The following is a 26,729-nucleotide window of genomic DNA, read 5'->3' as shown; positions in this document are numbered from 1 at the left end:
TAACCCACAACGCTATCTACCCGCAATTTGGACAAAGGCAATTTTAAAGTGAGTTTGATTGGGAGGATACATTCAGTCAATGGAAAAACGATTTGATATCGAATATCGCATCCAAGATCCGCATTAGGAATCTCATTTACACCCATTTACAAACACCAAGACACCACATCACACCTGACCCAAACCTTGCGCAATCTCCAATTTTCCTAAACACAATTACTTCCTTATTTAACCGACGCCTGTGTGGTCCATAGTCACATAGAAGCAATAATACCGCGGGGTCGCCACAAACTGCCCCCAAGGTCACGTGTGTGCGTGTGCGCATACGAATGAAGTAGATCCAATGCAACTATTTACATGCAATACTCGCCGTGTATGTGTGTGTGCCTTGACCTGTGCCAGTGGAAGGATTTTGGATTTTATAGTTTTATTTGCGAAGAGTTTAGAGCGACTGCCTCGTTGCTCGAGTGGTCACAAGTGCGACTGCCGATCAAGGGGTCTCGGGTTCAATTCGGTCGGGTGTCACAGGGCTTTATCGGTTTTTCGAAAATTTCTCAGTAATAACTTACAATATTGGTTACATTGTTTCGTTGTTGGTGGTAAAAATTGAGTATTACCTATATTATATGATTAATAACTTATAATAATGATGTAAAGCATACATACGCGTCTGTGGTTACCTTCGTCAAAATGAAAAATGACCTATAGAAAAAACATTTATTCCCGATTCCGACAAATTTTTTATTGTATTTTTACAAAATTACTCATCTATATTTTTCTTCGCGAATAAAAAATGCGACATTAAAGTTTTTCAGGAAGTAATTTTTCAGTTGTTATAGCCAATATTAATACATATGTAAAGTCGAACTCACGGCCCAGCGCATAGGCAATCGTTGTTGCTTCCTCCGGATCATTAGTCACTATGTCGGTATATTTTGCATGCGTCTTGTGTGTGAGTAATAGCTTGCATTGTGTGTGTCAAGGATGCAGCTCTGATGATTATCTTGAGTCTTTGCTGCCATCTGTCTCTTTGTAAATGAGTAATTCTGGATGTTTATGCCGGCCAAATGTGTAATGTAAATGACAGACATTAATTTGTGTCTGTGCGATACAATTTTGTTTTATACGATAATTTTTTTTTTTTTTTTTGGTTGAAAGACATGTAGACACATATTTTCGCATTTATTATAATGAATAGCTTCTCCAGCAGTTTAGCGGTTTGTTCCGTCTTCCCGTGGTATAAAAAGTAACCTATGTGTTATTTTAGACCATAATCTACCCCTGTTCCAAATTTCATCTTGATCTCTTCAGCCGTGTTAACGTGAAGGAGTAACAAACAAATATACAAACTTTCGCATTTGTAATATTAGTAGGATGGATTTTGAAGGCAACAATTTCTAAAGACGCAAAGATGCTATGAAGATATTTCTTTTGAAACATATCTTACGCACTTAATGTCTTAATCATATTAATCGATATAAAATGGAGAATCTCTCAACAGCACATTAAGAAATTATAAAGAATGCGACAATGTCTTCACATTTCTTCAAAACATCAAAACATAGCGGAATTTTACTAAGCAACCATTCAAATATGAACCTAGAGCCTGTACAAAAAGATATGCAATAATGCCTATATTTGTCTGTTTGTCAACGGTTGCTCAAAGCTCATGAGTGGCTCCGAAGGTCGGCCGGCAATTCTTTCACAACAAACACCTGCTTTTACCAATAACACTGCGAAATCACCAGTGATGGCCAAAGATATGGTATTATTTCATGATGGGTTTCTAAACGAGCGAGCCAGTTTGGTAATGCCTACGATCATCATGAAATTGTGGTAATCTTGGCTGCAATGTGCTTGAGTTAATGTTGTGAGAGGACCCGGCGTGGTGCCTTGAGGAACGCCGGTGTGTAAAGTAATGATTTGATTGAGAAGTTGGATGTTAAAGCTGTTATTGTGTTTCACTGATACAACAATTATTTTATTTGTGTTAAGAATTAGAATTGTGAGTAGCTGACAGCGAGAATAACTTAACTAATGTTGTCGTAGGTCAGAAAGCACAAATAATAATATTCATATTCAACTGAAGATTACTTAATTGATCATAAGTTACTTGTGATACCTAAGCCTTGTTTAATTAGGAAACCTTAAAAAGGCGCCTAGCTTTTCGGGGAGAAAGACTGTGGGATTTTTACCTCACTAAAACCATCCTGGTGGCCACCCTCAGCACCTATAAAGGGGTACTGAGTCCTCTAATTAGACCTGCTCCGGAACCCTCATGGTGCAACGCCTGTTACGGCACATCCCTAGGGAGACGTGTGCCTCCCATGGACCTCGCTATGCAAGTTGCACGGCAGCAAATGACCAATGTGCTGCCGTCTTCCCTGAGGCCACCTAAGCCTAGTAACAAGAAAGAAAGCCTCACGTGTGTTCTACACGTGATAAAAGTGGTTAGCACATCATTCACGAGATGACTCCACACGACGGCAACGTGCAGTTCTTTCTCCACTTGGCGGTAACCTTGGCCTTTCGTAAAATGTTTTGATTTTTTTTATAATATTTGTACTCAGGTGTGAAACGGGATACCGGGGTGGATTTTAATCAATAGTTTGACAATCCACATAATTTTTTAAATTATTCTAATCTTGGCTGGCTATAACAGTTACGTTTTGAATTGATTTACTTTAGTTGATTGGTTCCTTCCGAAAGTTATTCGTGTCGGAAGTAAACCTATTGTATTTGAAATAAAGTTTATTTATACTCGCACATGTTAGCTTTATAGTTCCTTAAAAAAATCTTAATACTGTAGTATTTGTACAAATCTATATATGAAAATCAATTGCTGTTCGTTAGTATCGCTAAAACTCGAGAACGGCTAAACAGATATGGCAAATTTTGGTCTAGAATTATTTGTGGAAATCCAGGGAAGATTTAAAAGGCGAGAGAACAATGTTTGAGGCGGTACGAAGTTTGCCGAGTCAGCTAGTTATTGAACAAACATTATTTTAATTTCACAAACACGTTTATGCTGCATACGAGCGCTCGCCCTTGACCGTATCTTGGGTTGTTGTGCTTCGAGCCGCAGCGTAACGCAACGTAACTGCTATTGGCTCGTCCAATCACTGTTACCGTAGCGTTACGCGGTGGACACCGTCACGGCTGAATGATAACTATTGGAGACGAATAGGTCTAAAAAATTGTGAGCGGAAATTGTCTGGTGATCGATTGACTTTATTTTTTAGGTCACTTGCCTCTTCTCTTTGTCTATCCTTATAGAAATTAATGTTTCTTTACACTCCATGATCATCAGGATGTCGTCACCTTGTCTTTAAACATTTTACATAGTTTCTGAGATGCGTTCAGTGTTGTCTGTCATCACTATCGCCTCTTCATTATCATTTTCATCGTTCTGATAAATTAACTATAATAATGTAACTGAGTTTTTTTTCGAAAATCCGAAAAAGACTCAGCAATACTTTGTCAATCTCGGGAATCGAACCTACCTTGCCCGACAGTCGCATCTGCGACTACTTTAAAAAATCCGTGAAACACCCAGCAGTATTAGCATGAACAGCGATATAGAAGCCGAGACACCTTGCCTGAAAGTTGCACTTCCGACCACTCGATCAACGAGGCAGTCAATATATTTTGATCCTCTCTTATGATCTCCTAGTCAGAGAAGTCTCGAGAAGTTCCGAATGACCATCATCCCACTGACCTACCGCAGATAAATTTAGCTTAACATTGTTGTCTGCATAACTTTAATTCAACCACAAGTACCTCATACGAATGTCGTTTAATTGCAAATATTTATATTCTCAACACGTTGCGTTAAAACACAATAAAACTTGGCTAGACTATGTCAATGTTCTAAAAATATAATTATTTACATGTTTCTAGAATATTATAATTTATTGAGTTATAATAAGGATAATATCGCACTTGGTGACTGGTGATCTACAGAAAACTAAGCACGGGTTACCAGAAGGTAATTAGTACACAACGAATAATGAAGGGCTATTTAGAATTTAGTTTTATAGATGTTTTTAGATTATTAACTTACAATGAAGAGTCAGACTCTTCAATCATCGTTCAATCAATTAACGAAATAGTTGTTTAAATCCAGATATATAAATCTCTTATACGCAGTTTTGCCCACTACTTTTTCGAAAGGGAAACCTGTAACATATCATCACTCTTCAATTACCATACTTACTCTCTCCCGATATATGTAATCGTCCGGAGCTGCGGACTACCTAGCGGGTTACCGGGGCTCCGGCTCTAAAAGCAGGATTAATGAAAGTGGTGGTTTTTAGTCAGTAAGTCTGACACTTTCTCTCGCCACGCCCAAACCGGGAAACGAAGTCGGATGATATTCCGACCTCAAAAAAAAAAAAACAAACGAAATCGTACCATAAAAATACTCTGTTGCTACTTGAAACACAAACAAACGCATTCGAATATATGTAATAAAAAAAGGTATAATCTATTCTTTAAATACATTTTCGTTAATCGTTTTAAACCAAAATAATATCTAAACTTTAAAACTTAATTTAACTTATACTTTAGTAGGCTAAACTTAATCTCGGTACACCTACTCTTAATGTAGTGTACAATTACATCGCTGTCAGTTGTAGTTGCACGTAACTAGCAGTTGCAGTCGTTACGACTAGTTGCACAACCGTCGGAGGCTGCATTTCGTATGTCAGATGACACGAATTGCTGCGCCACTGTGTAGGCGAGGACAGAAGGTCCAATTTGTTATGATACTTATTAAACATTATATTTATTTTTATTTATAGATAATATGTCTAAATAGTGATTTTGTATTTCTTGAATATACTTAAAATCGACATTATACATAACACAATATTACGCTTCTTAATTTCCGAAGGTGGGGACTGTAACGATAGGACAATTTATAGCCACTTATAGTCTCACATAATGTTATATTACGTGGTGATTATATTTCAGGACGAAAAAAAAATTTTTTAAAAGGCAAAAAATTCTCAAACTCTGTAATGCGTTGCTCGGTGAGAAAATCGAATCCGAGACTGATTAGTGCTACTCACAGAGACTGGACTACATTTAGAATTCTTTGTAAATATTTATAGCAGACATTAAATTTATTCTAGATCAACTTTAGGAACACAATCTGCTTCTCAAAATAGACTGCCATTGTCCAATGTTGACACCTCCTTTAAAGCTGGCCAATGTATTGGAAATGGAACACAATGCCTTTTCAATTGCATACCTACATAATGAGTGCAGGCACATACATCAAGCTATTAGTTTCTTAGGCGTCGATTGTATGCATAAGTTTTTAAACTGACATGGTCACTAGTACTATCATTAGAATCTAAAACGGGATATTTACCATGTTTATTAGTTTTTGCGAGTGATCATGGCGCTTGCTTTATGCATATTCATAATCGTTAAAGTTTTCTTGTATAAATTTCCGATCCTTCTGCATGACAACTTCAACATATCTGCGGACGTCTTTTTTAAACGCACATTTAAAACATACAACATCAATCATAATTTATCAATATTCTCTTCTACATTTATTATTATATTTTTCGGCTTACTCACGCAACTATTTGACGAGAAACTCGACTAGTTTCAAGCCATGCTAGAGCATATACATTCAAATACATAAACAACATTCCGCAACAATGTTATACATTTTTATAAATCAGATTAATGACACAATCATACGAGAAAATTCCACAATTTCTTTCACATTCACGACCGCATATGATTTACCTTGACCGACAACAGTTTACGGCACTCGTTTAAAAGACTGGTGTAACTGGTATTTCTGTCGATTGCCTGTTTATTGTCACATCTGCAAGCCATATATTCGGTACAAGGTCGGCAGTGGTCTGTAGTTGGCAAACAATACGTTGCCCGCCGGAATTATTCCATAATTGTTGGCTAATATGTATTTATATTTGTAAATAAATATTTGTTTTGTTTTTGCTATAATTATTACTAACCTAATGCTTACAATGTTTACGAGTCGAGTTTTAAGGGTTTGATATCATTCGGCTTATTTAAGAGCTCGATTAGTTTCAAGTTACAATCGGGGCTTATAATTTATTCTTTCTAATTCCATATAAGTTTTGTTTAGATTAAAAATAATGTAGATTGTTATCTAAAATGAATAGATTTAGTTAATAAAATATGTAAAGGTTTAAAACGTTAATTGTTAAAATAATAAATCATAAGCAATATCGTAATATTATTATGAATTTAACCCAATAATTGTATGATTACAGCGGAAGACTTCACGAGATGTCGGCAGAAAGACCCCAAACTGAACGAGTGTCTCAAAATGGCTGTCCCTGACGCGCTCCGGAGGATGAAGAAAGGTAAACTATTATCCATTAAAACCACGGCGCTTAAATTCTTGATAATTCGACATAGATTGCCAAGGAATTTACTATTCCTATACTATTGCCTAAAACATTTACCCAAAAAATTATAGGTATTTACTATCTTACCATTTTCTTATCATGTCCATTTAGTACATAAGATGTTATGTATACAAACAAAACCACTGCTTCCACGGAACTACATAATAGTACTTAACAATCTAACCAAGTAATGGGTGCACGCAATGTTACCGAAACAATTGTCGAACAATGTTACGTGTCGATGATTTAACAAAATGTGGCCATTCGTGAACAGCGCACGTGTGTAGTCACAATTACAAGAACCTTTAGTTTCCGCATTTTTGTAGGCCTATACTGTTTAACGAGCCGATGTGCCAATTTGCTAATTTGTTTGTTAGATAAGTATTCAATATAATTAAAGAGAGTTAAAGTTGAATAAATAGAGAGTGGGAGGGGGTAGGGAGGAATTTACACTGCAGTGGGACCATAATGGCTGAACTCTTAAATCAAATCTAAATAAAAATCTATACTTATAGTTCGTCTTGTTGGCGCGCTGGGTAACTGGCTGCCGCGTAACGTGTAGCGGGTTCGGAGCAACTCTTTGTGTGATTTGACATTGTTGTTTCGGTGTAGCGGTTGTGTGTGATGTGTATGTGAATTTGTATGTTTGTAAACGCATCCAAAGCACAGGAGAAAATCCTCATGTAACGCAACACCTTTTTTAAACTAAAAAATCCCTACAAGCTAATTGGAGATAGCAATTAACCTACCTAAAAGTTTCAGGTTTATCAGAGAGCGCCGTAATATCTCTGTCAAACATGTAGTTCCTCAGTTGAATTCTACGTCATCCATGGTAAGAGAGAGAGAGAGAGAGAGAGAGAGAGAGAGAGAGAGAGAGAGAGAGAGAGAGAGAGAGAGAGAGAGAGAGTGAGGAAGCCGATGAATGTACGCTATCTAGGAGTACGGGCACTGCAGAACTTTTAAATAATTTTCCTTGTCTACATATTCTATCCCATGTTTCCAGGTATCCCATCCCTGTCGGTGCCCCAGATGGAGCCGCTGCACGTGAGCAGCATCAACGTGGGCTCCGGCTCCGGGCCCGTGGTCATCACGCAGATGTACAGGAACATCAAGCTGCATGGCCTCACTGATACTGTGCTCACCTTGTACAAGTGAGTCATTTTATTGGAAAAATTTGGAGGTCTAATTACCCCCCTTCCCAATCTTCCCAATCCCCGATTCCCCAAAAAGTCTTAAATTCCTAAACCCCAAAAGGCCGGCAACGCACTTGTAAAAACCTCTGGTGTTTCGGGTGTCCTATTATCAAAATTGGAGGCCTAATTATCCCCCTTCCCTATCTTCCCAAACAACCGTTAATTTCCTAACCTTATACTAAAAGGCCGGCAACGCACTTGTAACGCCTCTAGTTGTTCGGGTGGCTATGAGCGGTGCCGATTGCTTACCATCAGGTTATCCGTCTGCTCGTTTACCGGCTTATACCTTAAAAAAAAGGATCATCATCACCTATTTTGCCTTACTCAGGGTCAAAAATCGGAAATTGAACCCGTGGCACGTGGCGCCAAAGTTTGTCGCCCAGTGCTAAAGTCTGATCATTGACTGAATGATTGGTTGTTGTATTAGACTCCCATCTGCGTCAATTCTTTTTGTGATTTTAAGCAATTATTTTAAAATTAAAAGACAGTGACCGTCTCATGAGAAGACCATTCATGTCAGCATGTTCAAATTAGTACAAACGTAATACTACGAATGCTATTCTCAATTTTCCAGGGCTGATCTCAAGAACTACAGGCTGAGGACGGACTCCATAACTCCTAAGATGGAGTTCATAGCCGACTACATCATGAAGGGTAGGATCCTACTGCTGCCCATCCAAGGGAAAGGTGCTGCCAACATCACTATGGGTGAGTAACGCCATCTAGTAATGAGTGGTGGAACTAAATAATACTGCCATCTAGTTTTTAATATTGACACTAATTTTAAAGAAATTCTTTGACGGTTGTAATAAATTATGTTTGACGACATTGCATAATGTAATTAATTATTAAAAGAGAATCTTGGTGAACTCTAAACACAATCATAATAAAACCTTTTTCACGTTTTAATGAGGTTATTTTTATACAGCATCGCTTTTACTCAACTTGCCAGCCTTACCGTGATTTTAATATTATTACCAATCAATACATTATTCTTAATTAGTATATTATTTTGATATAGGAACATTAACGTCACATTAAACCTTAAGTTAACGAAACAACATACGTTTAGAGACGAAGCTGAGAGACATCTGATATTCTTATCTTCTTTCGACTCATTCAAGTTAATAACAAAAAAAAAATACTTCTTCCGAAACCCAATTTGCAGTGAACCTGGTGGTGAAGCACGATCTGATTGGCGAGCCGGTGGTGAAGGACGGACAGACGTACATGCACATCAAGGAGTACAGAGTCAAGTTCATCCCGCAGAAGGTCGAGCTGTACTTCTCCAACCTCTTCAACGGAGACAAGGCGCTTGGTGACACCATGAACCAGTGAGTCATTTTCTATCTTTTTTTTTTAACGTGTGGAAGTCCTCATGGATACCTTTTGTCTTACGATGTACGCCAGACAGCAGGTTATGTCGGACTCTTACCGACTAAAACCACACACTCCTTCCCTGAAAACAAGAGGGTCACTGAGTACTCGAGTGAACGAACTTGCCAGTGACACTCATTTCATTGTTACCGCGTCCTATCTTTCGGTGTTAAGAGTCATTTTCTATCTGGGGGCACAGTAGTGCCCCCGTCAAGACGAGCGGCCGACTCGCTAGTTACGTCCACGGTTTGCACGCCTACAAACTTGGCTCCACACTAGATCTGATTACTTTTTGACAGTGCGAGCTATATGGTCTCGTCTTGGCAACATTTAACATGAAATGTTTTTGTGGTCTTTCTTTCTATCCTGTGTGACATGTCCTAGTACCTCTACCATGAGTTTGAAGCAATAGTATTTGTCGATAGTCGCTAGCAACGACGTAAATATTTTTATGGCAAATTTTACAACGCCTCTACCAATCACCTGTGGAACAAAAATTTGCCATTTTACAACGCCTCTACCGGTCATGTGTGGAACTAAAAGGACATCGGGCGTTTTTTACCCGATTTTTTAAAAGTCGCGAACATAAACCAAAATATTTTTAAATGATAGTGTTTGCAATCATATTTAATATTGTGTAGTTATTTTGATTCACAATAATGGGAAAATGGAAATAATTAGTAAAATGAAAATGATATTTTAAGTTGACTATTTTTCCTAATTACTAAACGACCGCTCAGTAAGTTAAAATATCACTCCGTGGTATTTTTATAAACCCAATCAGACTAAATCCGTCAAGTTGATGTGCATGTTTCGTTCTCACTCTCGCCCATAGTCTTAAAACTGGTATTATGTTGCGCTCGCGCAGGTAGCTAGCTTATCTTACTACATCGCAGTCCTTCGTCATCATCATCGCAGTCCTTCGCCAAAAGTTAAGAGAAAAATATGTTGTTTTAATTATTTTTGATTCCCTTTTTCCTCTTCAATTATTGCCCAAAAACATTTATAATTATTTTTTAAATGTCCAATTTCTCCTTATTGCCACGACTCACAGATATGGGAACTATACCATTGTGAACTAGATTTAATTGCCTATCCACCGTACCTAATTTTATTTTTGTTCGCCGTAGGTAAGTGTCCCATACAAAAATGCCCGATGTTCTTTGCCATACAAAATATTTAAATCGTCGACTATCGACAAATACTATTGCTTCAAATTCATGGCAGAGGTACAGGTGAAAAGTGGCTATAATATTGTTTATATGCACCACTGCTTAAGTCAAACATCAATTTCACTTACACGTGACAATCGCGTACCAAGACCAGGAACAACAATTTGTGGATCACACAAAGAGTTGTTCCGTGTGGGAATCGAAAACGCAACACGTTGCGTGGCAGCCAGTTGCCGAGCCTAATTAAAGTAGTCAAATGTTGCTTGCCTTGTTGCTCTAGTGGCTGACACTACCATTTTGGAAAGTAGTATTGGGATGATTTTGTGTCTTTAATTATTCTCACCGTGTCTCGAAATATGTCCAGTGTGAGCAATAAGCCCACCCCTATTTCGTGGGACTCGTTCACCCATTAGAGTAACATGGTGATGTGGTGACATTATGTATTTCCATTCTGCCATCACCACTCAGAAAATACTCTGCTGCTTATTCACATTACCTGATACGAAGAATGGACTGTGCTGCTCGCTTACCATCAGATGACCCATCTATCTGTTTCTACACAATTTCGTGATCAAAAATAATATAATTTCTTTTTATTTCAGATTCCTGAACTCCAACTCGGACCTGGTCTTCAACGAACTGAAGGAATCCTATGAAAAATCACTCAGTTCCGTATTCCAGAATGTCACAAATGAGATATTCGACAGAGTGCCAATGAACAAAATATTCCTTGAAGATTAATCTGTAAGAGTAGCAAGACTTAAAGCCTAAATTAGTAACTGACCTCAATCCAAAAATTTGCAGATTATGATCGATTTTTGACATAAGTTTCTAGAAATTGTGGAAGAGCCATACTTTGACACGAACGGCTGGCTCGACCGGAGTGATACCACAGTCGAGCAGAAAACCGACGCGAAACACACTTGCGTTGTGTTTCGTCATGTCAGGTTAGAGGCCCAATTACCCCAATCTCGCCAAACTCCAAATTCCCAAAATCCTCACATTCCTAACCCCCAAAACGCAAAGCAACGCACTTGTAACGCCTTTGGTGTTTCCAGTAAACCGGTGGCGATTTCTTACCATCAGGTGATCCGTCAGCTTGTTTACTGGCTTATTCCATAAAAAACTAGATAAAAAATTATATCAATGAACAATCAAAAATTAGATCAATGAAATTTTGGATTAAGGACAGTTATTAATTTCGGCCATTTACTGCTATTTGCAATAATTTAGTTCGTAAACCATTTAATAGGCGTAAGCGAGGGAAACAAATAATACACGTCACATAGGTATTTATTGAAGCTGCTTTAATTAGACTTCGTTAGTATAAGTGTAAGATAATATGAAATAGTTGTAAGAGTTTGTAAGTAAATTGAATTATAAAAAACTAAGAATGTATAAGTAAAAATAATTTTATAAAAAACGTGTCGTTGTTTTCTTGACGTCAGTCCCTGAGTTTAGCATTATGTTTATGTGAGTTTGTTGAAACATTAGTGTTATCAAATCTTCTTGTGGCCAGAAATATAATGGTCTTTGAGGTAAGCGCCATCTATGTCTTATTATCGGAAACGTTGATGATGCGAGGTTTTTGTTGGTTGTTGTATGATGGGTTCCCTGTCCATTTTGGTTGGTTGGCGCTCGTTTAGCTCCACATCTTGCATCTCTCTCTCCATCTGTATTATTTGTGCGTTCTTCATACAACGCGCCTTGCAGAAGGCTTCGTTTATTATTATCACTGAAATAATATTTAATTTAGTTACTCGACGATAGATGGCAGGTTACTCAATAATTTAATAGCTTATTTACTACTGTAAAATATTGCTAATGGCGCCTATACTTTGAAATATAAATGAATTATTAGATAATATTATAGTCCTACTAACATATCCCCACCAAGAGCAGATAAATTACGAGTCCAAGAATAAGAGCATCGTACTCCATTTTTATAAAATCTGGAAAGAAATAAGTTTGTCTGTATTCAATTGAAAACAAGCGACAATTTACTTTGATAGAAATATGTTAATAGTGAAGGAAATCTCAAATATAAAACAAATTAATATCCAGCCAATTTATTTAATATGCAGGTAAGAAAATAAAGATTAATTTAGTAAAGGCAGGATCCTTTGGCTGACTACGGAACTAGCATTGGTTAGTTCTGTAGTGCTTATTACAAATAACTTTATTAAAAACCATATTATTACAATTTTGTAACTATATCAATAGCAACTACAATCCCTGTCTGTTATTAAGCCAAAGCTGCGGACAACCTACCGTAGGCTCAGCGTGATTGACGCACAAACTAACTTTCACATTAGTGTGATAGTCAGTCAATGATGGAGAAGCCACTGGATGATTTTCCCCCATCAAAAAAAAAAAAAAAAAGTATATAAGTCATTTCCACCAACTTTTGTCCAATTTTATTAAAATAGGTGACACTTACTACATTCTACTGTCCATCAATTGATAAGGGACCCTATAAAACAGTACAGGCAAGAGGTTAGTTTAGCTGCATAGGGATGCTGGTGGGAAAGGTTCAAGCCTCCCAGACCCCCTCACTCATGACGTAAGTGCGATCCAGGGTTTTTAGTGGGTATGGCTTCTCCCGGAGACTTAGAGCTATCCCTGATGGACCTACTACCAAGGGACGATTCAGTTAGCTTTACCCAGGGCTTCACAAAAATTCCAGTATGGAAACGGCCATAAGCCCATTATAAAATATAGTCCATAGTCTTACCAGCAACCTCTGTTGAGAGTGGCTCGAGGTCTTGTAACGCGGATCAGTTCAAAAATGGAGATAACAAACGCAAACGCTATCAACATGAAACAGACGGTCTCCCAGAAGTGGTCGATCAGGTACAACAGGAAAGATGTTTCGTCCTTGCTCATGCTTAATCTGCACTATTGGCGCTGCAACAAAAGCTTGAAATTAAATGCAAAACGTTAATTTACTACTGAAATGAAAATGTAACTTTTGAAAAACAAGATCTTTTTAAAACGTTGTCCCACACACAATCTTTCGGATTTTCTCCTGTGTCGTGAGTGCGAATACAAACATACAAGTTCACATGACACCCATATATATCTGGATATCATACACGTGACCCCGATACCCGAAACTACAATTCGTGGATCACACAAAGAGTTGTTTGTGCGGAATCGGAACCGCTATTACAAGTTTCGCGGCAGCCAGTTCCCCAGTCAACGCACCAACCGTGCTGTCATTGCCAATATAAATCTGTTGGCCCTATAGTGAAGTCAAAATTATTTCCTTTCAAGATAACCAGGATTCCTTTACGGAGATCAAGGCAAAGTCCTCATGATTACAAGTTTCCTATCAGTCTGTCGGTCAGTCCTCTAGTGAAGCTATTTGCTCGTTCCAAAGTGCTTTGTTAATTTCCTTGCTAGCATGAACTAAGATAACTTTAGTTCGTGCTAGTACAAGCTAGATAAGACATTTCTCGCTCAAATTAAGAAACAATTCTAACCAGCAGATTAAGAAAACAGACTTATAAAAATGATATTTCACAACATAATTATTAAAAAATCTACGATTTTATTGTAACTTTTGTGAGACATACTAAATTAATTTATTATGTTATCGACTTACTCACGTAACTGTTTGATGCGGAACTCGACTAGTTTCAAGCCATGCTAGAGGCTCACAGATATGAAGAATATACTATTGTCACTTCGTTGTGTCGCAGAATGCTGCTCATGAATATAAGCCTCTTTTACGTGAGTAAGCCAATAACATAATAATTAAATCTACGACAGCCTACTTCAGTGAGGGTTACTCCTCCTCATGTCAATTGCAACAGCTCTTCCAAAAAACTCTACAAACTTCAGCCAGTTGATAAACAAGACAGGTAGACTTACAAGCACCCTCTGCCCCTTCTGGTGACCCTGAGCAGTTCTCTCAGTGACAGGAATGTGGCAAACAACACGATGAGAAAGAACACGGTTTGCCAACAATGCACGATAAGGACGGCAGATGTGAACATGGGAATCATCTGGACTATTTATGGAGTCATCTGGTCACAAGGGATTTAACTGACGCCTCTGGTCTGGGGCTGGACTGGACTGCACAGACTACTTTTATTATATGTGGCTGGACTGACAGGGTGATGTGACAGATGTCGCGAAGTTGGTGGACATTTTTTTCTTCTTGGAATGTGGTGACATCTTAAAACTACTTAGTTTTTAGATAGGTTTTATTTCTTTACCTATATACCTCTTTCACGTCATTCATATACGACAGAAGAAGAACACAGTATTTTTGATCACCAGATGGCGCTAAGGTAAGTTGTGTTTCTTCAATCAGTGTAGCTATGATATTAATCGTTCCGTCGTAAAATGGTTAAACACTAGCTGATTCTTTATAATCATATCAGAGGGACGGAGCTATACAACCTACATAGCTCCGTCCCTCTCGCACTGCTCAGTGATCGACTATTCTGACACAATTGTAATAGCAGACTAAGGCCCCTGGTATTAATAGACTCTTATTACAAAGCATGGTATATCTTTTTTTGGTTTTTCGAAAATTTCTCAGCAGCAGGTATATGGCAATAGGCTCACCACCTATTACATGGGACTTACAACATAAATTGTGAAATGTGGGTGTACACATTACGTGCCATAATGTGCCCTCTGCCTACCCCTTCGGAGATTAAAGGTGTGACGTTTTATTACAAAGCATGATAATATGGTAAGACTGTAAATACGTTGGTAGAAAGAGTACAGAAAATATACCATTTTCATTTTCATTTAAAATAATCGAAACTGATTGGTTGGTTCCTTCGCGCGGCCAATCAGAGCGCCTAACGCGCTCTGGTTTAGTTTAGATTAAACGTAAATCAAATTCATACTAAGGGTACAGGTTATAAAGCAAGTTGATGCTTTGGAGTTATAAAGGGGTGTTTGTTAAATAAATAAAAAATAATAATTTTAAGATAAACTTATCGTTTATTCCGTGAATAATAACAGATTTCTATGGCATAGTCACTGGTAACATTACGTCGAAGAAATTATGTAAACTAACGAAAATCTTAGCCTCTAACCTCTAACAGTTTTATACATCCATAAAAAAACATAAATATGGAAAGAAATCGGAAGCCCATTTTGAAATTTCTTTCATAAATATATTTTTTATGATTGTATAAACATATTTGCAAAATGTGTATTTTAATGGACATTCTCTCTCGATATAATTATTGTAATAAAATAATAATTATTATATTTAAACAAACTAATAATTGAAAATGTCCATATTGAGTCATCTGTTTACTATATAAAAAATTTAATTCAAATAAATTTTCCATTAAAAAAATTGGCAAAAAATAAAACCAAAATAAATATTTATTACAAAAACATATTTATTTATTATTTGAAGTAAACAGACGACATTTAAATTGAAGGCTTGAGCGTTATAATCAGCTTGTAGGTTTTATAATAACATTTATAAATTATAAACTTATAAGTTATAATACAGCACAGTATATGTAAAAAATATTGTATAATTTGCGACAAAACGTATCTGTTGCGTGTAACCTTGACATTTAAACTTAAGCATAGCATTATATCATAGAAATGACATTTGTGACATCTTAATAAGGGTCTGACATAAGACCTTATGATATAAATCTTAAAATCTTACTTATAATTACTTCAATCATTAATTTAATTAATATTAAATTATCTATGACAACGATGGAAGTAATGTTTTTTGTTTTTAGCCACATTTCTATAAGATGGGTGTTATATAAAAACTGTGGTCTAAAATATCGATGTTAATGTACAGCTATGTCTTTACTACACTTTGAAACGGACGGTTGTATGGCAACTAGTGACATCTAGTGGTGCTATCCGTAACGAATGGTGCAAAAATATTTCTTTTTTTCAATTACACTATAATGAGGTATGAAAATGGATGTCTTTGTCGTATTTTTTTGTTTTTTTTTTTTGCCATATTATTTTTAAAGTTTTATTATAAAATGCTACATGATTAGCTATTTTTCTTTCATTAACAAAACGCTACAGATTTTATAAGCTCTACCCCTCACAACCTATAAAAAATGAGATTACTTTTAAACAAAAATTGCTGTATATCCCGGCTTTACGAAATATTGGAATGATATTTTCGTTAAATGCATAATTTAATTTTCGAATAATAATATTTATTAATAATAATTTTCATTTCTTTCATTAGTATTTATAATTTACCGGGAAGTTACATAAAAAAAGTAAAATCTAAATCTTAAAAATTACTTAAGAACTAAAACTTGTCATTTTGTAAAATAAAACGTACTCGAGTACTGTTCTAATTATTTCTATTAATAATTGTTCTATTATTAATAGCAATTATTAGAAGAAGTCTGTGATAAACGATTAATATTATTTAATTCTTATTATCAATCTAATGTTTTATATATACTGGTTATAGAGTAAACTTTGATCCAAAGAGTGAAAAAAATATATAAGTAGACCAAGTTTTGCTATTGCATAATAAACTTAATGCTAAACATTGTAAAATCGCTTGTGATCGCAATTAGCCAAAAATAATTAAATTAACAATAACTAAACAACAAAAGCTAACATTTTATTGCTTAGCACCATATTTAACCGACTTTTAATAAGAATAAAGTGCTGTGTTTCACATTTTCGATAGGTATGATTCAGGCCATTGTAATAATAAATCTACGAATTTTTTTCGCCGATCGTTGCATATACTATAAACAAATCGTACTTGCAACACTATATTCCTTAAAAGTCGGTCCATAAGCAAATTGTTGGAAAATCTGATAAATTCAAAATGGTTGATGTCACCATTTAATTAGTTAAACATGGTTAGTACGAATTTTCTAATCGACAATTAGTACTAAACTATAGTTACATTTCTAGAATCGCCGTTCAAGGATTACACCGATCTAACTAAGAAACTAGCTAATGCGTGGTGTAATCCAGATTTGGACAAATTGACTGCTACTACTGCTAGTCAGTAAAGTCGAAGCCGTGTGGAAGCCAGGTCGTGCAAAGCCAGTCTAGTCTAGTCTAACAAAATCTTGTACAACCTACAGTTGTCAGCAACTCTGTCAGACTATCTAGGTAGCTCGAGACCGGCTGCAATGTCTAATCCATTTTACATATTATAATCTTAGCTCTTATCGCTACATACACAAAGATATGCGATACTAAAGTCCATACATTTCCCCGTCGTCAAATATCACACTCGAAGCCATTTCGGCTGCTTTTCTTCACGAACCACCAATTTGTTTTGACCTATCTGCACAAACTAAACACTAGCATAAATAGTTCAATTGTCACTGGTTAGTGTGTCCACACTATCTCCTGATTCCTGTCATTGGAATTGTGATGTGGATGTAGACCTCCTGCAGCCAATGGAGACTGGCGCCGGTATCCTGGACGCTCCATTCCTTTGGTCTTTCCTAGGAGCAGCCAACTGCCTAGTGCTAGTCGACCTTTCTAATTTGCCGTCAGACATCACCCAGGCTGATGTAAAGTCAGCATAGTCTGAGTCCTTAGAACTAGTTCTAGAAAGAGAGTCGTCTCCCTTTGAATATGTCCTAATAATTTCCTTCATTTTTTCTAAAACTGTCGCGTCATCCTTCGCGCTTTCAGTTGACCTTAAGATTTGTTCTAATAAAGGACTCAAAGGTTTTTGATTCGGTGGGGACCTAAGAGTAGCACTGCTGGCTCTGAGTGGAGAATTCCTCTTGAATGCCTCAGTCTGAGGAGCCTTGGCCCTCATTTTTGGAGATTTATTCGGATTATCAAATGTATCTGCTCCTATGGTTGGCCTGGACTTTACTTTGGCCTGGACTGGTGCTGTGCGTCCGCTCCAGGTGTTTCTGGCAGTTGGCGGCAGTTTCGGCGTCAGTTTTGGGGATGTCTGAACTGGATTTGCCGTGTGTTTGGGACTGGGTGTATTTCCCCGGCTGGGAGTTCGGTTCCTGACGGGTGAGTGCGGTATCCGACTGGCCTGTCGGCTTCTAATCGTCTTCGTGGGTGACTGAGAAGCTTCCCGAGTGACCCGCAGGCTCTTGCTGGGAGAATCGTTGCTTTCAGTGACGACCACGCGGTCGGGACTGCTTCTATTCGACTTTTCTTCTATGGAGCTGGGCTTCCTGCCTCCGTAGAAGGTGTCCGAGAAGTCAGTCTTACGGAGACCAGTGTTGAGGCTCACGTGGTCGTCCACTCGTTCGTTCTTGTCCATGTGACAGCCGTCGTCTTGGTCGAGACGCTCTGGAAATAGAGAAAATGGTATTTGAGAAAAAATAAATTAATAGAGAAAGAGTAATACCTAGTGAAATATGAGTATGATCAAAGTTTCTTATCAAATGGAATATATTTTCGCCATACTAGTAAAAATTTACAATGCAAACATTTAACCATAATTGTCAACAGCCATTTAGCGATTGTAACTGGATCTAGACCAGATTATAGCTGTCATACCTTTTAGAAAAATATTATGACACCTAGTTAATGGGCGGTATTTATTCAGCCGTATAATTAAAGGTAACGAGACGGACATTCTCATTCAAAGCCCTTTGGGCGATAAAAACAGCGTCTAATTTACAATGACCATGTTTAGGAGATAATAACAGTTAGATTAAGTTAATAATTCTGCCCATACTCGGCTGTATCCGTTACCGTTTATGGTCAAGCGCGGTCGTGCCGAGGACTTCCCTCTTCCGCGAAACTTTGTCGACTTACGTTTTATTTTATAACATTTTCTAGAAACGTAGAGACTATAGTCTTTATTCATACAAAATTTCATCAAGATTCATACAGTAGTTTTAGCGTGGTGTCTGTTTAAGCATCCATATAAAGGCATACACGTGGAACTAACAATCGTCTTACCAGAACAAATTATGACAACATTAGAAAATGATTAAGGAACCAACCGAAAGAAACCTAATCTCCTAAAGATTAGAACTCCCGAAACTACACAAACAAAATCAACAATAAAGAAAGAAAATACGACATCAGATGATAAACTAATAAATACAACAATAGGCAATCGACATAAATATTCGGTTGAAAACTTCAATACCGTTTATCTTTTCGCTCATTTTCACTTCGTCACGTGTGGCCAATGTGTTTGATAGGAAACAAAACAGGTGTTTGTGTACGTGACTCGGCCGGAAAGAAAGAAATGTCTCTGATATCTTATAAGAGTATTTTTAAAAGAGAATAATTTTAGTTTAGTTGTTTTGAACCGTATGGTGATGGTAGAGTACACCACCCCTATTCTTCTTGAGGGTAAGAATCGACTGATGGACTAATCATTTGGTCTCTATTGAACCCAATCTTTTTAAACCGTGATTTGTAATTCACCGAGTATGGAAAATTATCCAATGTCTTTTCTCGCTTTGGGCGAGGCGAGAGGGAGTGGCAGACTCTTACTGACTAAAAACCACCCCGTTCCTACTCCTGCTTTTCGAACCGGAGCCCCAGTAACCAGCTAGGCAGTCTGCAGCAAATCTGGATACTTTGGGAAAACTCTTTTATGAAGGAGGTTCATAGTCCAGCAATGGAATATCACGGAGTGTTGATAAAGGTCTCACACCATCATCAATGCGTATTTACGCCCAAAAAACTTAAGTATAAACCCAGAAATCTCCATATTTTTTATCATATACTCAATAATATAATATTATACGAATAAATAAATTACAATTCACACCTATTTTAAGTCACGTGTCACAAGCACGCAACACACACAGGTAAGCGTCAGCTGCACATGAAGGTACTGTCGAATTTATACAATAGACTCTCAGCTTTATCACAAAGTGGTAAGGTTGGAAGTCTGTTAAGGGGCTTGGTAATAAAGGGTAGCTTGATATACCGTTGTACGTGTCGGAGTGTGAAGTTGTCGTTGCAGATCATAATTACGGTATTACTGAGGTGACAGTTACAACATTGTTAGAAGGAACTATTTAGCGTGGACGTGTTTTGAATTGATTGGCAGTTTGAGGTATAAATAGGGTTAAATTGTTGAATATTAGCCCACCCATGTCGAAATTCGATTCCGGATAAAAGTAGTCATTAAGGGAAAACACATTTCACAGAGACTGCGGAGTAGCGCAATAGAAATAGTCCTTGACTGTCCATGGCAGGACTATGGGCCTCAACTGCGTGTATTTTCGCATGGCGGGTGATGGAGTTATAGAGAATGCAGTTTAAAAGGACCAGAGGGCTTACTACGAGTTAGTTTTATGTTTACCAAGATCGAAACATAACCGATTGGCCAGCTCTAATGAACCAATAGAACGCCAAACTAGGTAATGTTTCTATCTCGTTAAACGTAAAACAAACTAAGTCTTCTAACCAAGTTTAATAGAGAGTATTGCTGACCAGTCTTATCAATAAGTGTGTCTCTTAACCCTTAATCAGCTCTTACGATACCTGCAGAAAGCGTGGAGGTAGTCTCAAACAATTTGAAAGTCTTAAAACTACATCATAATATAACTTCATTACTTTATGACCAACTAGGTTGGTCCTAGTTATATTCGCAAACAAATTAATTGGTCCTTCTGTCCGCGCCCACATGCGTAACATTTTGTTATAACAATGTTGCCGCCGCCATCTTGGGCGGAATGTCGTCCGCAATGCCTTGTGGGGTAGGCAGAGTTCCAGGTGACTAACGTGTGGGCTTACATGTCGACTGACTTGTCTTTTGACCTTTAATGGGTTAAAAATGTTGGAATTTGTGACTAAGGATAGTTATTAAGAATTTATTTCATTTGTGTCGTTCTATGGCTTAAACTAGTGAGCTGATTTTGATGAGTTTTAGTGGTGAGATACGTGCAGAAAGGACTTTTTTATGAGTAAAAAGCAATAAGTAACAGCTTATGCGATTTAATTACATAGAAGGATTCCTAATTGTTTTAGGGTTTCTTTTTATTTTCCTATATCAATAGTTATTGTTTATTCATTTACCTTTTAGAAACAATGACACAACACAATAAATATTTTTCTATCATATTCTAATCGTAAAAAGATTACAACTATCGTTTGTCAATACATTAAATATTCACGTTTTCCTTATAAGTTGGACAGCTAATATTTCCTAAGAAATATATCGGTACATCGAGTACTTATGAGTTGGCAAAACGATAACATTTTATTCACTTGTTTGTATGCATTAATCTTTGAAACGGCTGATCCGATTTGGATTTTATTCACCCAGCTTTAAGACAAATTTTAGGGTACCTAACATTACGCTATGACATTAAGGCAAAGTCAAAGTCAAAGCATTTATTTCAATTGATCCTAAATTAAGCACATCACAGAAGGATTTTACCGAGCAGTCACGTTTGCAGGGGATAAGACAGCAAACGAGCAGACGGAGCACCTGAGAGTTACCATTGGAACATCAGGTCACGATAGGATTTGAAGTACGTTGCCAGTCTTAGGGGATTTGGGGATTAGAAATTTTAGAGATGGGGGAAAATAGGGCACCTTACTCACATGGCAATGACGATGTCTAGTTTATAATGGAAAAAACTACACCTTGACGGTAATTTGAATAGTTATGTTACGTTATTATAACAGATAACATCGCCCTTGTAAGTACAGACTGTTGTTAATTACAACTATTTGTTGATAACACTAATTGCGAATGTATGTAACACGAGATTAACTCCGTATTATCACTTGATCGACGTGTGAATATTCATACAATTATAATTATTTAATGCCGATTCTAATGGAATTATTTGTATTGTGACGAAATTCCGCTTATAAGGTACAGACTGGCACATTAAAATATTCTTTTTACGATATTTTGGTGATAGATTTTCAGCTGTATTGTTTTGTAGTAAAATTTTAAATTGTTTGAACAGTTAAGAGTAGCTTGATGTGCTTGCATTATTATGGGTGTTTACTGAATAATCTAGATTTATTATGTTTGTGTATATATTTTTTTTTTAATATAGTAATGACGAAGATAAACATTTTTCTTAGAAAGAAAATAAAATGATAATTTCAAATTATCATAGGCACAATAAACATATGCTTAAGTCCAGCTATAACTGCTATTAGGAAACATTAAACTCATACTTTTCTAATCTCCAATCTCCCAACAACCCTTAAATTCCTAACTCCCAAAAGGCTGGCAACGCATTTGTAACGCCTCTCGCGTTTCGGGTGGCGGTGATTGCTTACCAACAGGTGATCCGTTTGCCCGTTTACCAGCTTATACCATAAAAAAACTTATAGATTTGAAATACATAGTGTAAGTAGAATGACAAAGATAGTAGAAGCTATGGAAACTCCAGAAGAATATTCCAGAATGAATGACACACTAACAACATTAGGATACCCAAACTAGGTATCAATAATATGGTAACTACGATCACGCATTCAGGTCTTTTAAGGTAACACTAAATTAATTAAAATGAAATGACGAATGCTACCAATTGTCATTACTATCATTAAACACGAATTATCATAATGATTACACATCAGGAGTCAGCAACAGACTACTGCTGGACATTGTCATAATCTCCACAGTTGGCAAGCAGATTGGAGATTGCAGTTTAAAAAATATTTAAGTCTATCAGAAAGCTTTGATGTCCGGTCTGTCAAATGTATAATATCTTCGTCGGGTATACGATACCCACAACAAGAATAACGTATAGACCAGATGGTAACAAATTGGTTGGTAAAAAAAGGTATTCTCTCTCTAGCATCACCACACGCCCAAATTAATACAATTGACGTATTATTAATAATAATTATTAAATAATAATGAATGGACACGCTAAAGGAGTCGCTTATCATTCATGTAACAGTGTAGGACACCTATTTTGGTTGTTCAAGGACTGCCATTGTTTTACATGCGTATGCGCCGATTTGACGTAGATGTACGGTGTGGTTGACCGCTTGTATGTTTGGTTCACTTAGACATGTGTAGGAACATTCTCTTGTCATGTTTTGGTATAAATTGAGTGACAATTGGGGATGCTAAGACCAATGGCGGATCAAGACATCAATTTGTAACAGAATCTAAATTCTCTGATGGTTATATTCCATCTATTCCATAACTATGATTGTAAATTACATAGTAAAGTCACCAAGCAAACACTTATAAACACACGACATATTATAATTGGAGTGTACAAGAATCAAACACAAACACAAATAAATTTAAGTGTGGGAGAGCCATGCTTTGGTTCGACCGGAGTGATATCACGGCCTTACAGAAAACTGAAATGAAACAACGGTCATGTTGTGTTTCGTTGTGTGCGTGAGGTTATCGGAGGCCCAATCTTTCCAATCCCCGATTTCCCAACAACCCTTAAATTCCTAAGACCGGCAACGCACTTGTAACACCTCTGGTGTTTCGGGTGTCCATGGGCTACGGCGATTGCTTACCATCCGGCGATCCGTCAGCTCGTTTACCGGCTTATACCATAAAAAATATTGCAAAACTATTTATAAAATAAATGTAAAGAATGTCTTTATCTCAAGATATCATTACATTACCAATACTGTACCAACAATGATGGAATGTGCTCATATAGAATATTATCAAGCTTGTTGTATGAATGTCACTAGCATTGTGCAATACTATACCTAGATATATGTATGTATGTATGTTTGTCCACGATCGCCTTATATGTGACGTGACTGAGATCTAAAGAATGTGTAAACATAGGTCACATCTGGCTAGACTCGTGCTAATTGTCTTTTTTATGTGTATCGAGTTATGTGTTAAGCCTTGTGGTTAGGACTGAGAAGATACGTTTGTTACCATCTCTACTCTTTCCACGGGTATCATAATAAACATTTAATATATAGACTTCTTTTTCTTTTTTTTTTTGTAGGGAAAAAATATCCGATGACTTCTCCCGCCTTGGACGAGGCAAGAAGGAGTGTCAGACTCTTACTGACTAAAAACCATTCCTTTCCTTCTCCTGCTTTTCAAGCCAGAGCGCGCTAGTCATTTCGCAGCTCCGGATTTGATATAGACTAGCGGAGAGCAATACGCTCTGTCATATAAATATTTAAAGTTTTTAATCCACCTACCAAAGGGCCAAGTGAGATTATGGCGACTTCTGCCATGTCGAAGAGACAAAAATTAAACATAATAGACATTTTTCTTCAGACGTTTCAATCACAACACAAGTTCAATATGAGTATACACTGTCCGAGAACAAAAATGCAGTAACAGTGCGACTGTAGTCTAGTACAGCTTAACGATTCTATTTCTTTAAAGCCAAGCTTTACTACAGTTGCACTGGTACTGCATTTTTTACTTAGACATACATTATTATACCAAACTTGACCAATACCTCGTATACAATATGTTTAAACTACTTACACCTACTGAATACTAGATGCTCTAGACTACCTAAATACGTGTATTACCTAAATATATCCATTGACTACTAGTGCTGCCACTCATTCAGTGAGGACACTGCAATTTAACGGTACACTGCTGCGACCAGTTGCGAAAATAATTGCAGGATGGGCGCAAGTTATTAGAGGCAGCGATTGTGGTGTGAGTCATAAGTTACAGCGATTTGCTGTTATAGTTTTTGGTAGAGTGAAATTATGTTGTTTTTCTTTATGGAACAATGGTCTGGTTAAACAAAGTATTTAGAATCTCGTCTACAGTTTAATAATATAATCGGTTTTTTTAAGTAACATTGTATTCGATTTTTCGATCATTTTAACACGGAATCTATATTGTGTTGTATCATCGCACATATTCCAATTCCTTCTGGTCTTTCTCCTTGCAATTATCTAAAACTGGAACGAGCAGCTAATTTTATGGAAACAGACAATATTTTGGCTCATCACTATTCGCTTGTTTACGGTAAGTATCCAAGCGCGTTAAGAAAAACGAATTAAAAACCTATTTTTTTTCCCCAAATCGCTATCGCTTACATTTTGCACCACACTACAAGAGTACATATTCGTTCAGGTTGCACGTCTGTTGGCAGCAACGTTTCAATAACAAACAATGACTGTTGCTGAAACTTGCACAACGCTATGTAAATACTACAACGTATAACATATAGATACAACATATATAGAGAAGTGTCTGAGTGTCTGTCAACAAGAGTGTTGCTCAATTATGTCTGCTGATGCAGTTTTGAGGAAATGTCTTCAGTTGCAGTGTTAAATGTAATATGTTATATTGAATTTTAAGATGTTCTAAAATAGCCCGGAAGTTTAAACCAACCAACTGCAAGTTCCAATGTGACTTTTTCCAAGCTATATTATATACTTTCTATTTAAAAAAAAAAAAGACTGTGGATCTCTAAGATAATTCATCAGTCACCTAGCCCATTATTTGTAGTCCATCTGCAGTATTGTCACATTATTGTGGTTCTATCTGTCTGTTCATTTATACAAATACTAGCTTCCGCCCGCGACTCCGTCCGCGCGGATGTCGGTCTTCGCGTGGAAGTTTTATTTCTCCATTTTGTGTAACTCTGACAATGACATCTTATAAATATCTATTGATTGGACCCAAATACGGCGAGGCCCATAATAATTAAGGAGATCACTCTATTGAGCTACTGCTGTTGAGCTCGCGTTCTGTAGAATAAAACTGAAAAATAAAGATATTTTTCTACGTATTTTTCCATGATAAAAAGTATCCTATTTTATGACCAGGATAATAAGGCATAATTATACCAAGTTTCATCGAAATCGAACCGTTAGTTTTTACGTGATGCCTGAACATACAGACAGACAGAAAAAAAATCACATATTTGGGTTTGGTATCAATCCAACACACCCCCTGCTATTTATTCTTTCAATATTTTCAATGTACAGAATTGACCCTTCTACAGATTTATTATAATATCAATTAATGAATAAGAGCGTTAAAAACGTAAGAATAGACAAATATAAGCTCCAAACTGCTAAGCTATCGGGAGTTATACGTGTTATTGTGAGTCAACCATAAAAGATAGACATTTGCTGTCGAGGCATATTTTTTAAACAATTTTAAGGAGAACATTTCCGTCGTACATGATTTCTGTGTAGCTTTAACCATTAAGGCTGCAGCTTTAACCATTAACGCGACGGAAGCTTAAAAATTGGAGTAAGTTTTCCTGTTTTGCCAACATTTCCCTTCACTGCTCTGCTCCTATTGATCGTAGCGTAATGAAAAGTATACTATAACCTGCCCAGGAGTATGAAGAACAATTGTACCAAGTTTCGTTGAAATCTGTCGAGTGGTTTTTGTTTCTATAAAGAACATACAGACAGACAGACAGACAGACAGACAGACAGACAGACAAACATTTTTCTGATTGCATTTTTGGCGTCAGTATCGATCACTAATCACCCGCTGATAGTTATTTTGGAAATATATTTCATGTACAGAATTGACCTCTCTACAGATTTATTATAAGTATAGATGTAGCTAGTGTATATTTGCACAAATGTCGAAAGGTTACAGTGGAAACTATCCGGACTCTTAATGGTAAGAAACTTATAATGAGGAGCCATTAGGAGTGGACAAATATAGCACTTAATTTGTTAATATAGTGAACTCGCTTTTGTTTTAGCTCTTGAATTTA

General features: G+C 36.9%; 2 protein-coding genes and 1 long non-coding RNA gene across 4 annotated transcripts in view; 1 reads left to right on the top strand and 2 right to left on the bottom strand.

Moving 5' to 3' along the window:
- Positions 1–11,307, top strand: part of LOC118275183 (protein takeout) — a 17,569-nt gene extending 6,262 nt beyond the window's left edge. The window contains exons 2-6 of the mRNA XM_035593055.2: positions 6,282–6,374; positions 7,423–7,570; positions 8,187–8,320; positions 8,781–8,946; positions 10,764–11,307. Of these exons, the coding sequence (XP_035448948.1) occupies positions 6,282–6,374; positions 7,423–7,570; positions 8,187–8,320; positions 8,781–8,946; positions 10,764–10,902 (680 nt within the window). The 3' untranslated portion in view covers positions 10,903–11,307. The remainder of the gene's footprint in view (positions 1–6,281; positions 6,375–7,422; positions 7,571–8,186; positions 8,321–8,780; positions 8,947–10,763) is intronic.
- A 140-nt stretch (positions 11,308–11,447) lies between these two features.
- On the bottom strand, positions 11,448–14,316 carry LOC118275185 (uncharacterized). The gene is made up of 4 exons (XR_004783547.2): positions 14,038–14,316; positions 12,896–13,068; positions 12,045–12,113; positions 11,448–11,896 (listed from the first exon to the last, which is right to left on the bottom strand). It is a non-coding gene; the product is annotated as an uncharacterized LOC118275185 (long non-coding RNA).
- A 790-nt stretch (positions 14,317–15,106) lies between these two features.
- Positions 15,107–26,729, bottom strand: part of LOC118274467 (GAS2-like protein pickled eggs) — a 155,119-nt gene continuing 143,496 nt past the window's right edge. For both annotated transcript variants that reach the window (XM_050697059.1, XM_035591949.2), the window contains exon 5: positions 15,107–18,423. In XM_050697059.1, coding sequence (XP_050553016.1) covers positions 17,519–18,423 — 905 coding nt within the window. In that variant the 3' untranslated portion in view covers positions 15,107–17,518. The remainder of the gene's footprint in view (positions 18,424–26,729) is intronic.

The sequence above is a fragment of the Spodoptera frugiperda genome, chromosome 11, assembly GCF_023101765.2.
Source record: "Spodoptera frugiperda isolate SF20-4 chromosome 11, AGI-APGP_CSIRO_Sfru_2.0, whole genome shotgun sequence".
NCBI lineage: Eukaryota > Metazoa > Arthropoda > Insecta > Lepidoptera > Noctuidae > Spodoptera > Spodoptera frugiperda.
The sequence above is the reverse complement of the archived record's forward strand: the minus strand, read 5'-3'. Positions and strand labels throughout refer to the sequence as shown.